Source organism: Oryzias latipes, chromosome 18 (assembly GCF_053564925.1).
Source record: "Oryzias latipes strain Hd-rR chromosome 18, Olatipes_Hd-rR_3.1".
Classification (NCBI taxonomy): domain Eukaryota; kingdom Metazoa; phylum Chordata; class Actinopteri; order Beloniformes; family Adrianichthyidae; genus Oryzias; species Oryzias latipes.
Window position 1 is genome coordinate 23,682,487 of NC_136254.1, and position 14,804 is coordinate 23,697,290.

At 41.3% G+C, this 14,804-nt stretch overlaps 1 protein-coding gene across 10 annotated transcripts in view; it reads right to left on the reverse strand.

Annotated features, from left to right (window-relative positions):
* LOC101169815 (protein phosphatase 3 catalytic subunit alpha) overlaps positions 1–14,804 on the reverse strand; it is a 181,420-nt gene that overhangs the window by 22,876 nt on the left and 143,740 nt on the right. For all 10 annotated transcript variants that reach the window (XR_013651103.1, XM_078936363.1, XM_078936362.1 and 7 more), the window contains 4 exons: positions 13,014–13,159; positions 12,484–12,623; positions 6,801–6,878; positions 3,917–4,011 (listed from right to left, as the gene is read on the reverse strand). Coding sequence is in view for 9 of the 10 variants with exons in the window: in XM_078936363.1 (XP_078792489.1) it covers positions 3,917–4,011; positions 6,801–6,878; positions 12,484–12,623; positions 13,014–13,159 (459 nt within the window). In the remaining variant the exon portion in view is untranslated. The remainder of the gene's footprint in view (positions 1–3,916; positions 4,012–6,800; positions 6,879–12,483; positions 12,624–13,013; positions 13,160–14,804) is intronic.

Sequence of the window (14,804 nt, forward strand, 5' to 3'; positions counted from 1 at the left end):
GAGCCATGGACGGATTGTGAAACAACTGTCCAAACAGGAGCAAATCGCCATTTCAACCAGAAATGAAGAAATCCCAGAGGGGTTTTAGAGAAAGAGCGTAAACACATGTAAGCAAAGCTTGGAGGAAAAAAAAACAAGAAGGGACAGTCCCAGATCCTGCATCCTTATGCTAGCAGAACACCCTGCAGTCTTATGGCATTTCATCACCAGATAAATAGCAGAACAGCACGCTCTACACCATCACCAGTTCCCCTCCCATTTCCTATGTTTTGTCCGTTGTCATCTTCCTTCCAAATTTGCCCCCAAAGCTACAGGAGATGCTGTCTGTTCTGCAGGGGAAAGTGCTGACTCACAGCACAAAGGCAGGCCTGTCTTGGTGCATTGGCACAGCGGCAGAGCATTGGGCTCCATCAGGTGCCAAGACAACCGGCACCAAGCCATTATCTACTGCCCTTCCTCCAGTAGATCTGAATCAGTATGCGAATGCTTTGGAAAACTGTAACGTAAGGTCTGTAAAAAAACATAAAGGGTGTAAATCAGTGCCTCATCTGGTCACCCACAATATTTATCGTAGTTGATCTCTGTAATCTAATCTTTAATCTGAAAAACGACAGATTTTATTTCTATATCTTTGCTGCCATGTAAAATATGGGTTTTGAACATGGTCGAAACCAACATTTGCTACATTTTAGATTTAATAATCAGGGATTGCTTTGAATGGCCAGGAGTCTGCTGAAAAACTCCCCCACAGTGAACCTGTAAATATTCCAAATATTTATAAACTTAATGTCTTTAGTGATGCGTAACAGGGGCACAATTTATTAGAATATGAGAATATACAGTGGGGCACTGTATATTCTAATTGTGCTAGTTCTCCTACTTAAAATATGAGGGAAGCCCGTAATTTTCATCATATGTATACCTCAACTATAAGAAACAGAATGAGGAAAAAAATCCAGAGAACTTTGCAAATAATGGTGGAAATTAAGTATTTGGTCAATAACAAACGACCTGTAACTTCTTCTATAAGAAGATCCTCTGTCCTCCACTCATTACCAGTAATAATGGCACCTGTTTGAACTGGTTATTAAAGACAGCTGTCCACAACCTCAAACAGTCCCACTCCAACTTAGAGCTGTCTAAGAACACCAGAAACCAAATTGTGGATCTGCGCCAGGCTGGGAAGACTGAATCTGTTTTTTTAGCAAAGGGACCAAAACGACTGATCCGTGTAAAGGAAAGAATGAATGGGACCATGGATCGTCAGATTTTGAATGAATACCTCCTTCCATCAGCAAGTACATTGAAGATGAAACATGGCTGAGTCTTTCAAGACATGACAACGATCCCAAACCCACTGCCCGTGTAACGAAGGAGTGGCTTTGTAAGAAGGATTTCAAGGTCCCGGAGTGGCCTAGCCAGTCTCCAGATCCCAACCCCATAGAAAAATCTTTGGAGGGAGTTGAAAGTCAGTGATGCCCAGTGACAGCCCCAAACATCACTAAACTCAAACTCAAACTCAAACTTTATTTATTTATATAGCGCCTTTCATTTTGGTTAAAAACACAAAGCGCTTAACATAAAAACAGATAAAACAGTCATAAAAAATGAAAGTTGTTCAAAACAGAAAACAAAGGACAATCCCACAAAGAAGGTACCCCTCCCTCACCACCCCCCGCCCCCATCCCCACCCACCCAGTTACCCCAGTAGAACAGTGAACAGAAACAAATAACTGCAGTTGAAGAAGGTCTGGCTTGGTACTGCTGTGAGGAAACGATATCATGGGGATCCATTCATTCCAAGGCCCAGCCCGACCACAGGGGCCATTACCGCAGCGCCCGCCCAACACAGGGCAGCCCAGGGCCCCATCCATGGCTATTAGACCACAGAGTGGGACCCCAGCCCGCCCAACCAGAACGGGCACCACAGCAACGGCATGCCCTACAGGTCAAGCTGGTGGTGCCCAAGAACGATGGATCCCCCAGAGGAAACACTGGAGTAAAAAACATCAGAATAAAAAATAAAAATGATCATAAAATAACAACAATAAAAATAGAAAAAGATAAAAAATAAAATAAGATATAAGAATGTTAGTAATTAAAAAATAAAAAACGTCAGTGATTAAAACATAACCTAAGTATCATTGGTAAAATAACAATAAAAAGATTTGCATATTAGAAACAAAGATAATAATAGTCCTTACAAGAAAATAAATAGATAAATAAATAAACAAATAAATATGTAAATAAATACCTCAATTAATAAATAGATGAATAATAAAAGACATAAGGAATGATCAAAGTCATATAAAAGCCAGACTAAAAAGGTGGGTCTTGAGCCTCTTCTTAAAAACCTCTACAGTCTCTGCGGCCCTGAGGTTCTCCGGCAGGCCGTTCCACAGGCGAGGACCATAATGGCAGAATGAAGCCTCACCATGTGTCTTGGTCCTTACCTTAGGGACAACTAAGAGGCCAGTGCCAGAGGACCTCAGGGTCCGCGAGGGTTCGTATTTTAAAATAATATCATTTAAATAAGAGGGCCCAAGACCATAAAAACATTTGTAAACCATTAAAAGAACTTTAAAATCAATCCTGAAACGCACAGGGAGCCAATGCAGCGATCTTAAAACCGGTGTAATATGTTCCCGCCCTCTGGTTCTCGTCAGAACTCGCGCCGCTGAGTTCTGTAGAAGTTGTAGATTTGAGATCGACTTTTTGGGTAAACCAGAGAGCAGGGCATTACAGTAATCTAAACGACTAAAAATAAAAGCATGCATTAGCACCTCTGTGCTGGCAAGAGAGAGGAACGGGCGGACTCTGGCAATGTTTTTGAGATGGTAAAATCCTATTTTCACAACGTTTCTGATGTGAGGAGTAAAATTCAGCTCAGAGTCAAAAAGAACGCCCAGGTTTCTCACACACTGAGAAGACTTAAAATTCCTAAGTTTGGGTAAAATCATCTCTCTCTTGTCTTCAGGACCAATGATTAAAACTTCAGTCTTGTCCTGGTTGAGCTGCAAGAAGTTTTCTGCCATCCACAGCTTTATATCTAAAATGCAGTTTAAAAGAGTGTTGACAGGTTCAAGGTCATCAGGAGACACGGCGATGTAAAGCTGTGTATCATCAGCATAGCTGTGAAAGTCAACTACTCTAGAGCAGATCTGCACGGGGGAATGGGCCAAAATACCAGCAACAGTTTGTGAAAAACTTGTGAAGACTTACAGAAACCGTTTGACTGCTGTCATTGCCAACAAAGGATATATTTTTTTCTCATTTTGTCTCTCATAGTTGAGGTATACCTATGATGAAAATTACGCACCTCTCATCTTTTTAAGTGGGAGAACTTGCACAGTTGGTGGCTGACTAAATATTTTTTGCCCCACTGTGTACTGTATAACATAATAATATATATGTACAGTAATGCTTGTAATCTAACATATTAGGATTAGAAAAGAGTCAATTTATTTGTACGCAAACTATATTGTTAATGAACTAAGAGATCTTGATGTAAATACAAGAGTTCTCAATGAACTTTCAAGAAAGAAACAGAGCATAGCGACTCAAATCTATACATATATCACCTGAAGTCTTACTGTAGGTTAGGGCATCAAGAGCATTAATGAAAGAATCAAAAATGTTGGTTTAAATTAACAAAACTGTATTTGGCTTTTGTAGGTATTGTCCTCCAAAGTGACTTATTTTGCTGTAATGCTGGGCGCCTATGAGCCGTGCATAATGGAAATTCATTTTTGTTATTTATTGGAGCTTTATTTTTCCAGAAGCTATGTCGAAATAGCCTCTTCAGGCAACCTAAACTGACCATTGATTTGCTACATAATTACTCTATACACGATGAGGCAGATCATGAAGGTGGTAACACAATAATCAAAGCACACAACATATGTCTGCATCTTACCTTTATTATTGTAGACATCTAGGTAGTTAGGTGCTGAAAAGATGGTGATCAGGGACGGGAAGCCGGTAGTCTGACTCTTTCGGTACATGCGATACCTGATGAGATGTTAAAAGGTGATGAATCGGTTAATACAAAAACAGTTCAGCCAGGAGAATACTTGTTTTCACTTAAGGTGTGTGTTTGCCTGAAGCTAATGTGTAGGCATTAAAGACTCCCTCAGGACAGTTGATCCTGTGTTCCCGGTGGAACGAGCCCACGAACGACCATAACTAACACCAGAGCTGAGCTGCAATGTTTATCGCGTAAACGTTCAAAGAGGGACACTAGGTCAAAGAATGTGTGGTATTTAGGTGTTGCTGTTTGAACCTGCAACTTCACAACCTGCTTTGGGGGTTTGTTTGCTCAAAAGAGCAGTGTCATGCACATGTGCAGTCCGAGGTGTCTTGGGGCAAAAATCTCATCAGAGATGTGTTGAGGTGCCCCATGTGAGTGCGCTGTGGGAGTGCTCGGGTAATCAACTGGGAGTTTGTGCCTCCCATGGACTCAACCTCAATCAGAACTAAATATGTCCGACAGATTAAACCACTTTAGCCAAACAAAAAAACGAAGAAAGAAACAAAATGGTTGCCCTCTGCTTCCTCTTGATCTGGTGACTAAAACATCTCTGCACCCTCTGTTGTCTTTGTTTCACAGATAAGAGTTCAGTTCCATTTCTTGATTTAACACAATCTTTCCCAAAGCTCACCTAACCTACTAGTAGTGATGAAAAAACCCAGATATTAGAGAGATCTTCATTCAATCACTCATCTGAATCCCTCTGCTTTATGTCAGTGTGATAGCAAAGTACTAAGATACAAGTGGAAACTCTAAAGTAATTCCAATCCCAAAATGACAAAAAAGATAACATTGGGTTGTTTTTGCTTGACTTTAATGCATCATTTGATTTGATGAAGCACACTCTTCTGATAGCTAAACAAAAATGTTATGGACGATCAATGAAGATTTTGTTTTAGATCAAAAACTATTTGACAATTTGTGATGGAGTTGTCAGATCCAATGCGGCATACCTCAGGGCACCTCCCTTGCCCATCTACTTTTCTCAGAGTACCTTTACACTAATTTTCAGTTACTATATAGGTTGGTCACTTAAATATGTTTACTCAACTTGAGGCATTCAAGAGTTCTGGAAAAGGAGAAAGACTTATCAAATTGGTCAATGACAATAATATGATTCTAAATTAAATGAAAGTGAATTTATGTTAATTATCATTACACAGATACTATGTATTAACCTTCTGAATCAGGGGTCTCAAACTTAATTTACCTGGGGGCCCTGAAAGCAGGGTCTAGCTCAGGCGGGGCCGCGACCTCAGCGCACACACGCAACTTGTGAGTGTCTGAGAGTCAGTAAATTTGTATGGAACATAAATTATACTATTATTATACTCTATTATTAACTGTTTTCTGTACAAAATGTACTTATAAAACTCTCATTCAAATAAAATGAAATACCCAAATAAAAAAAATCAATAAGTAAATAAATCAGTTATACATTTCTGTTTATTTAGCCTTCTACATCTGTTTTCTGATTTAAACATCCTTATTAACACAGTTCAGTTAACACTGTTGAATTATTACTATTAAACCCAAAAGAAAACTCCAATTCTACAGTTCTGTAACCTCCATCAATGGTTCTTCTGAACACGGCTTCTCTTGTCTTCTTCTTACTGCTGGACACTTGGCAGCACTTCCTCCCAAACTGCTGAGACCCTCAGTGTGGCTTAAAGATGATTGTCAGTAAGTCTGGACTGTACTTGGACTTATTGAAATTTAAGGTGGAGAACTCAGAGTATGTGCTCCCAATTTGAGTCTGTGTTGAATGTTTTTTTCTTATGTTTACTCTTTAAACCACAAATCAGTAAAGGAGAAACAAAATTCAGTAACCATTTTTGGATTTTCTTTCTTATGACTTGTTGCATATTTAAACCCTGGCCATAGATTATTGCAGAACAGCCGGTCAGCCACTCCTATATTTTCATAGTTGAATTCAAACTGTGGTTCATAAAAGAACGGGCGCTGTTCACTAGAGATCAGAACAATCGTTACAGATACCTGAGATCAGAGAAAGGCTAAAAAACGGATGGAAATTCATGTTGGCGACACCAAATAGCTGCAGCCAAGATGCACAATAAGTGCGTTTGAGATTACGCAGGTGGACACAACGCTGCGGAGACCACCTGGTGTATGACGTATCTTTTTGTTTTTGCTCCAACATCACCTGTCAATCATCAAAAAAATATCAGAAGAAAGGGGCGGGAGCAAGGCGCCAACTGAATGCAGCTGGAAATTTAGTACTGTGCTGACCGCAAGCTGCCCACTGACTACAAAACAATGAATTGTGGAAAACGTGTCCTGACAGTTTTTGTAGTTGCATCGGCGGATTCTGATGTAGAAAAAACGCCTCTTATATCAGCTTTGCACTGATATGCAACACATTAAAGATATAATCACAGTGCCAAATCGCTTTTTTTCCGCAACAGAATCAGCTGACTTACGTTAAATGTGTTGTGTATCAGTGCAAAGCTGCAAGAAATATAAGCAAAATTCAAACATTACAGCCTCTTAAAGGGCAATCAAATAGAAAAACTGAGTTTTTCTTCTAATTAATGTTTTTCTAACTTTTTTGTCCTTTTTAGCTTGTGTGCTAACAGGCTTTGGCACCCAAAGTGAACTTTGTATTATGATTTCTCATTCAAGATGTCAACATCAATATTCTTGCTGTATGTTTTAAGTTTATGAAATGGACCTCAGGAAGAACAGTCTCCACTTAAGTGAAAACTAATGGAGGATCCTATTAAATAGACAAATAAACCCCGACACTTACCCAGCATCCTGTGCTTCATGGGCCCGGATGATTGATAATAAGTTATTGTGTTGTAGAAAGTCACAGACTGCAGGGTAGCTGTGGAATAAAAAGACATTTGGTTCACTAATATGGCAAGAAAAACTGTAAACAATCCATAATCAGTGACAATAACCAATGAAACCATTGGTATTATTGATTGATCTGGGTGTCCATCACAGAGTTTAAACCAGATTTGAACATCTTCATGAGAATTCGTAGAAAATTTAATAAAATACTTTCTGGAGCTGGTGGGATTTTCGGCAAACTGTACATTTTTTTCAACCAAAGAATGTCAAATAGGACATGTTTGGTTTTAAAATGGCTTCTTCATGACGAGAAGCTGCTGCCAGCAGGGAGCTTTGGTACAAGTTTCACGCTCACACCGATCTGTTCAGCCTTCCCCTGGTTGTCAGTAATCTAAGCAGGGAGCGCCGAGGTTTTCTCCACTCAAAAAATGTCGTCATAGTCGAATCGAAAGTTTCTGAAAGACGTCTACTCTTTAAGGGAAAGTCCTGATGCGTGGAAAATGTGACTTTTAAACCACACTGAACAGTGCTCCCTTAAAACAGACTGGCAGACCAAAACACATAGAGGTCATTGCTGTCCTAAATAACAGTTCAAGTACTGTTATTTATGTCATTTCACTCTGATAGTTTTTCGGCTAATTACATTAATTATTCGAGGAGTGTGTAGGTGCTTCACAGCCTTGTATGAAAAGCAGACGGGGCAGTTTAATGTCAACATGTTGTCAGTTATACGCTTTAATGACACCAAAATGTGGCAACTGGAATAGATTTGGAGATGTTTGTATGGTTGTTGAGGCTGAGGTCCAAACGAAGAGGGTGTTTGGAAAAAAATGTTGGTTACGTTTGGAAGCTTTTCTAGTGTCTTTGGCCACACTTTCCAAAGAAAACTAAAAAGATGAATGTGGAGTTGATCCATGTCTTCCAGGTGAGTCTTCACCACCTGGACCTCTACATCTCGACATGATTTCTGTGGAGATTATAGATTCATAACCACATAGAAATATACATTTACAGAAAGACTTAAAGAAAACTGCAATAAATGTATCAAATTGGGAATTTTTTTCTTTATCTTCTGTCCCCAAAAAACCCTCATCTTTACAAATCCAGCTCGTATTTCCAAATCGGATGATTAATTTGGATTAATTTACTGATAAATTAAATAGAAGAAATCAGATGCAGAAACAAAGCTTTCCTTTTATCTGAATGTAGAGGACAATGAAACACTAACTGAAACTCAAATTCCATCACACTGAAATTCCAAAAAACAGTTCCTCACTGTTAAAAGTTGCCCACTTTTACCAGCAGAGAAATAATGATAAGACTTCATCTTTAATATAAATATGATTTCTTAGCTTTACCACAATAATCATTATTTCATTAAAGCCTTCGCCGGTAGGTTCTGCAAGTGTTGGGTTGGCCATGGAGTCAAAGACAGGAGTGCTTACATCTTTAGCTACCTTCACACTGCCCTCGGCAACCTGCGTTTAACTAAGTCTATGTACAGGTGCCTTTTGGGCTTCCACATTAAAAACATTTGCATTAATGGGACCCTATGCACGTTTTCTACAACTGTTTCTCGGCTCTACATACAAAACGTGCAGCCACTGAACGCGCGTTGAAAGTTAAACCAGGTGAGACTTTGTCCAATTGGGGACTTGGATTTGGTAGTGACGTATGGTTGGCGTCCTCTTTAATTCACAGAAGTACCAACGGTTTGAAAATTGTTCTCAGGGGAGAAAATAATGACTGTGGCTTGTATCAGGCCGGAATTATATAACACCAAGTCTTTTATATATCTGAATGGAGCTGTAAAAAGAAAAAGCTTGGAGCGAGATTTGCTAGATTTCCCCTCTTTTTGACATTGGAGCCAAACCTTTTTCAACCGTAGGTGGCAGACGTGCACTAGTTAACAGTAGAAAAAGACGAACCAGCGTACACGAACCCACGTTAGCACATTCCCGAACACGGGTGTGAACGTAACTTCAAAGGGAGCGCAGGTGTGTCTGGCAGGTCCCTTGCAGTTCGTACAGCCACCTTAAGGGATGTCATCAAAGTGGAACTTACAATGTTGTGGCCCGGTAGGTGCATTGCTAAATATCTATAAGACAAATGTAAACTACTTGTGCTTTTGACGTAGTTGTGATGCTGTCGTACGGTGCCCTTACACCCTATAGTCGTTAGTAGGGTGCGCGTGCTGACCGCACGCAAAGACATGCCTAATATGTACAAACTTGTACAAACTTTGCACTGATTGTCTAATTTCCTCATTTGTAACAGTCAGGGCGCATGTAAAGGGTGTGCATTCATCACTTGAACAGCCCTAATAGGTTCCTTGAGCTTGTGGCGTTGCAATAATTTGAAATCTGTACGACAAACCTGCGTCGTAGCTACTGCACACTTTATTTACCATGACTTGTTGTATAAGTGTTCTCTACGACCTGTTGACAACAGCATGCCCGTAGAAAATAATGTGAATGAACATTTTCCATTTACGGGCTCACTAAGCAGTCTACGACCTTGATACTTTGTACGAGCCACTTCCTGTGTGAGTTTGACCATTTTTCATCCCCAGATAGCCCATATCCACTTGTAAGGGCAGTTGTGACTAAGGCTTAAGTCCTAAATCACATTCATGCTACACTTGTTTCTATTGTATCTGTCATCCTGTGAGATTTAAAGGTTTTGGCTTGCCACTAAATGTTCCCGGTCCTTAATGCAGGGAAACTCATCACACAAAAAAGTCATTCTGCAGTATTTGTGGGATAGCACTCCCAAAGCTGGGGAGTTAAAAAAACCCTGCTAGGGCTTGTGGGTAGGAGTGGACTGTGTGAAGCAGCCAGGTTGTTCAATATTTCCTTCTAACCTGGAGGAAGTCAAATGCTGCTGCAGCCGGTTTGTGTTTATTGAGAGCAAATATTCTGTTCGGTACTTGTAGGTCTGGTATCGACAGGAGTCCAAGAACACGGTGTTCTACAGACTGGCGATTGCCTCACTTTCTGTAGGGTTGTGCTCTTTTCCATCGTTACATCTGATTTACTGAAGACTGCTTTCTTTATTTCTTGGCTTCTGCTGTTTTTATACACTTTCTCTGCATCAACACCACCGTTTCTCATGGTAGGCAGCAATTTCAGGTCCTGGGTGGTGCAGGGATCCTCGTGAAAGGACCACACTGTCTCCGCTGGGATGTGTGTTTTTAAATAGTATCTTGAAAAAATAAAATAAATGACCTCAAGAATGAATTCAATCTGGGTTCATCTAAAGTCAGCACAATTTTTTTCAACACAATAGGCCGAGAGATGAACAGATTTTCTATCACTGTGTCTATATGAATAAATCCATCGTGTTGTTGTCGTCTTGTGTGAGGAAGCGAGAGCAAAAGCAGAGAAATCGCGAGAAACACGAGTTAAGGTCTGTTTAGCAGAATATTCAGCTACAAGTGAAAAAAGCCACAACACTACATTTGTAATGACTTTTCTGTGTCCTTACAGCTCTTGAAACCCATCCGTTCTATATATTACTCATGAATAGGTGTGAGGGACATCCACTCCTGTGTCTTTGGTGTTTTTAACATGTTCTTGTAGCATTTTCTGATGATGGAGAACAAAGAAATTTAAGCTTACAAATGCATTTTTGACTTTTTTTTAATCAAATCATTGTGAATCAGGAGAAGATTAATAAACATTTCAATTGTGACGCATTTGCTCCACTCTATTTCAATGCAAAACCCCTCAAAATTTGAGTCTCTCTCTAGAGTTTTTATAAGGACGTGATAGTAAAACCCTTTAAGTAAAAAAACAAAAACAAAACACGTTTATGCGTTTAAGTGTGATGTTTTTCACTGCAGTGATGTTGCAGACACAAACTTTTAGGTTTCAGTCAAATAAAAGGATATGGGGTTGGTCAACAAACTAGAAACCCGATGAAGGTTTATTCAAAAAACAAACTCCTGCAAGATCAGAACATGGACACAAACAACCCCCACATTGTGAAATCAAAGTGAAACTATACGTTTTTCTGCCGCACAACAACGCCCACTGATTTAAAATTAGCCTTTTCAACACAATTCCTCCTCTTTAATCAACACACAGCTAAGGTTTCAAAAGGACTTGTGGAGTTCTGGGCAAGTGTGATACAAGTGTACTATTATGCAGCTTTATTGCATTTCTTTTTGCACAGTCCTTCAAGGACATCTGATTAGAAAGAAAGCCTGTAGGAATGAACCCCCTCCCCTAATACCTTCCGGCTAAGGGTATTCTTTGGAAGCGATTGGAAGTGGACATGGCTAGAGGGAGGACTAACATCTGCTTCAGAAGGGAAATGGGATTCTCCTGGAGGGAAACTGGGAGGATGAGCTGAAAGGGGCGACATTGGGAGACGTGCCGTTTGCTGACGTTTGGAAGATGAAGTGAGTTTCAACTCGCACTGTGGATGCACTGTGCGGCAATCAGGTGCAAATGTTAGATGGAAAGCAATCCCATGTTGCAAAATCCGTTGGATTGAAAAGCACAAAAAGACGTTTTATAGTGTCATGAGCAAAGGAAGTATCGGAGCTTTAATGACACCAAAAGGAGGGGTGTCGCTCTCTTTCCCTGCGTCTGCCTGAAAAGTGGCTCGTAAATCCTTAAAGCCAGTGTGAAGCCAATTAGCGACCGTTGCCTGGCAGAGGTGGCGTTGAACGTTGATGAAAACAGGCCTCGGTAGGAATTTGGACAAAATGACAGAGGAGGGTTAAGCGGAAGGGTAAAACGCAAATCTCAGACGTTGGGACGAGCTGTTGGCGGTTGAAAAATCTGCATTCCAAACAATCCTCTAAGCTCCAAGTTTGCTTGATAAAAAGCAACACCCTTAAAGGCAGAACCACTTGTGGCTCTGCAGTTTGACGCCTATTTTTGTGCACTTTAAAGGGGCACAATCCCACAAACCTTAAGCCATAAAGAGTTCATTTTACAGGAAAAGCCTAAAACACTATTAGATCTGTGTTTGTGCGGCACGCGCAGAAACAACAAGACATATCTGTGGACTGCGGGCTTCTCCACGGTGCGCCAGGTCCACGCGAGCGTCGCTCGGGGCCGTAATGAGCCCAGGGATTGCATTTAGAGACGGAGCAGTGCCTTGTGGTACTGTGCCAGTTCATTACCCTGTGTGACAGCGCAAGCCGCTGGCCTCCAGCGCTTCCTCTGCTCCTCTTGCTACTCAGCTCAATCGATGGCTGCACAAACGCCACAGAAAGCAGCATGGAATGGAAGCCCTGTGCTGACCACACTGCAAACTGTTTGATACTCATAAAACTTTGTTTTTAGACATTCAAGATGTTTCACCAAGTTTGAAGTTGTTTTAACTTCTCTTTCCAAGGTTTTCTCAAAATCAACACACTCCAGGATTTTTTGGCATCTTTTGTTAGAGCTAAAATCTAGAAATAAGGACACTAATATAAAATTAACATTTTTTTTTTTTGGTGGAGGATGGGATCACATTCATTTTTCATTTTCAACCTGTACTTACTTGGTGTGTAAAATTATTTCCCCCCCTCTTTTTAGGATACCTCTTTTGTGGATTAGTGCTGAGGATTGTTATCTATCCTGATTTCTGATTGTAGGCAGCTCGTCTTGGAACCGGGCGTTTCAGCGGACACCCACCTATAGAAATAGGAACAGCCTCGCACTGTGTTGTGTGTGAAGTGCTCCTGGCTCTTCTCGTTTCCAAAGTCCTCCAGCGGGTCGGACCACAGCAGGTCGCACATCGGTCCGTAGGCTGGAGGCTCTTTGAATCTGTCTAGCTGCGAAAGCAAACATAAAGACGGCCGTCAGTTGCAACAGAACCACAAGACCGGTCAAAACTGGGGAAAAAAATTGACTTTGCTTTCGGTGTCAAGCTGAAGCATATGAGTGACCGAGAGCGTCTCCACTGCAGCGGATTCTATTATCCGCGTCCTGATTGCAGCCTCATAGTCCATGTGGAGTTGTTGAATTAGATTGTAAGCCGGATCTGACTCCTCAACATTTTCTAACCAGATGCCGGACCTTCTTGCTGCTCCAAACCCCGAAGACACATCTGACTCAGTTCGCTTCCACGAGAGGCTGCAAAAACCTCGTCTCTACGAGCGAAGCTGAAACAAAAGCAAACTGCAGTTTCATGCTACGGCGGAGATGTCACACCAGACACATACTTTCCTGATGTCGTCGAGATTTGTAATTTCTGGAGAGAGTCCCCCATGTACGCACAGGAACTGCTGGTTCATTAGTGCAGCCAGAGGAAGGCAGTCGAAGGCGTCCATACATGCGTCATACACCCTCTCTGAATACTTAATTTTACCTGTCACGGAGGGAGAGAGAGAGCACGCCAAGTCAAACAAAGCTCCACTCGGATGCTAGGGGGTCGTGTGTCTGAGACAAGGATGGAAAGGTTTTTAAAAGCTGCCAAAAGACTTCCTTTGAGATTAAAAAACACCGCAATGTTCTGCTTCTCAGTCCAACAGAAACAGTTTTGACATGTCTAACTACCAAAGACACAATTAGAACTAGATCCTGGGAAGACTTGGACGTGATCGTTTGAGGTCAGCGTTGAAACAGGACACACAGTCCAGTGTAGGGTTGTACCGATGGACGATATCATCGTCCATCGTGATGGGTGACTGACATCCCGATGGAGAGACCACCATCGTGATGCCACGCCCCCGCCACGTTGCGCGTCGACACCATAAGCCGCGGTTACATGTACAAAATATCTTGATGGGATCAATGGTCAGATTAGAATCCAACCGTGTACATGGGCCCAGAAAAAATGTTTTCAGAATATAAAAACGTTCACTAAGGTCACACTTTCGGTCGGAATAAATCATTCGCACATGCGCAGTAGGGTTTGAAAAACGGAAGGATATAAACTCCGCCGAGCGGCTTTTTTTTTTTTCAAACTTTATTGTATGTAACAATTCAATACAAAACATTGTTAAACAGCGCCGAGCGGCTATATACATTGACATGCCAGCTCGGTAATATACGAGACGATCTTCTAAACCTGCTTTTAATAATGTTACGGTTATTATGAAACACCTGTTCGCTCATCATTTGAATTTTAATCCGTGTGGTCAGTGCTTTTTCTGAACGAAGCCAGGATTAGCAGTATGCTAACACGGGCTAACAACATTAGCTTTGGGTGGCGCTGCATGCTGGCTGCACGTAAACATGTAAGAATAACATCAGCCTTTATTTAGTCGGGACACGACTGGAAACACAAATCCGCGTGATTGTTTGAATGTTTTCTAAGGACTGAGCGACATTTCTGCTTTGAAGCTCAAACCGCTGTGTGTGCCGACGATCCGAGCTGTGCTCAGACACACACTTTTAGACCCGGTTCTGAGTTCGGATGCTTGTACCCCTAGAGCTGCGGGACGGATCGCAGTCTTAAATCTCCCACACATACCGCTCATGTACCCCCCCCCCCTTCCCCTAAAACACAAAGCTGTAAGTCCGCGCTCCGCCGGTCCACTTCACTAGTGAAGTGCGGGAGCGGACTACTTCTTTTCTATTTTGTTTGTTACTTTTTTGTTAAAGTCACTTCCCTCAGTTTATACTGGATCATCGCGGATTAGTCATTAGTTGGGAAATAAAATGAAAAAAGCAAAAAAACGAATAGCAGTTATATAAGAACGAAAAATGTGTAAATACCCCCCCCCCCCCCCCCCCCGACGATGTCATCGTCCATCCCGATGGTTGACAGCAAACATCGTCAACGGCCAATTTAAGGGACATCGCCCAACCCTAGTCCAGTGTTTGTTTCCAGAAAGAATCAGTGGCAGCTTGTTTAAGCTGAATTTCATAAACAAATGTATGTTTCTTTGATTCAGAGACATTTTATAAGACCCTGTTTGATAAAAATGTTTTTTGGCCATTTTTAACATGCTCTTGTGACATTTTCCGGATACTGGAAGACATTTATGAAGAAAATTGCATTTCTGAGT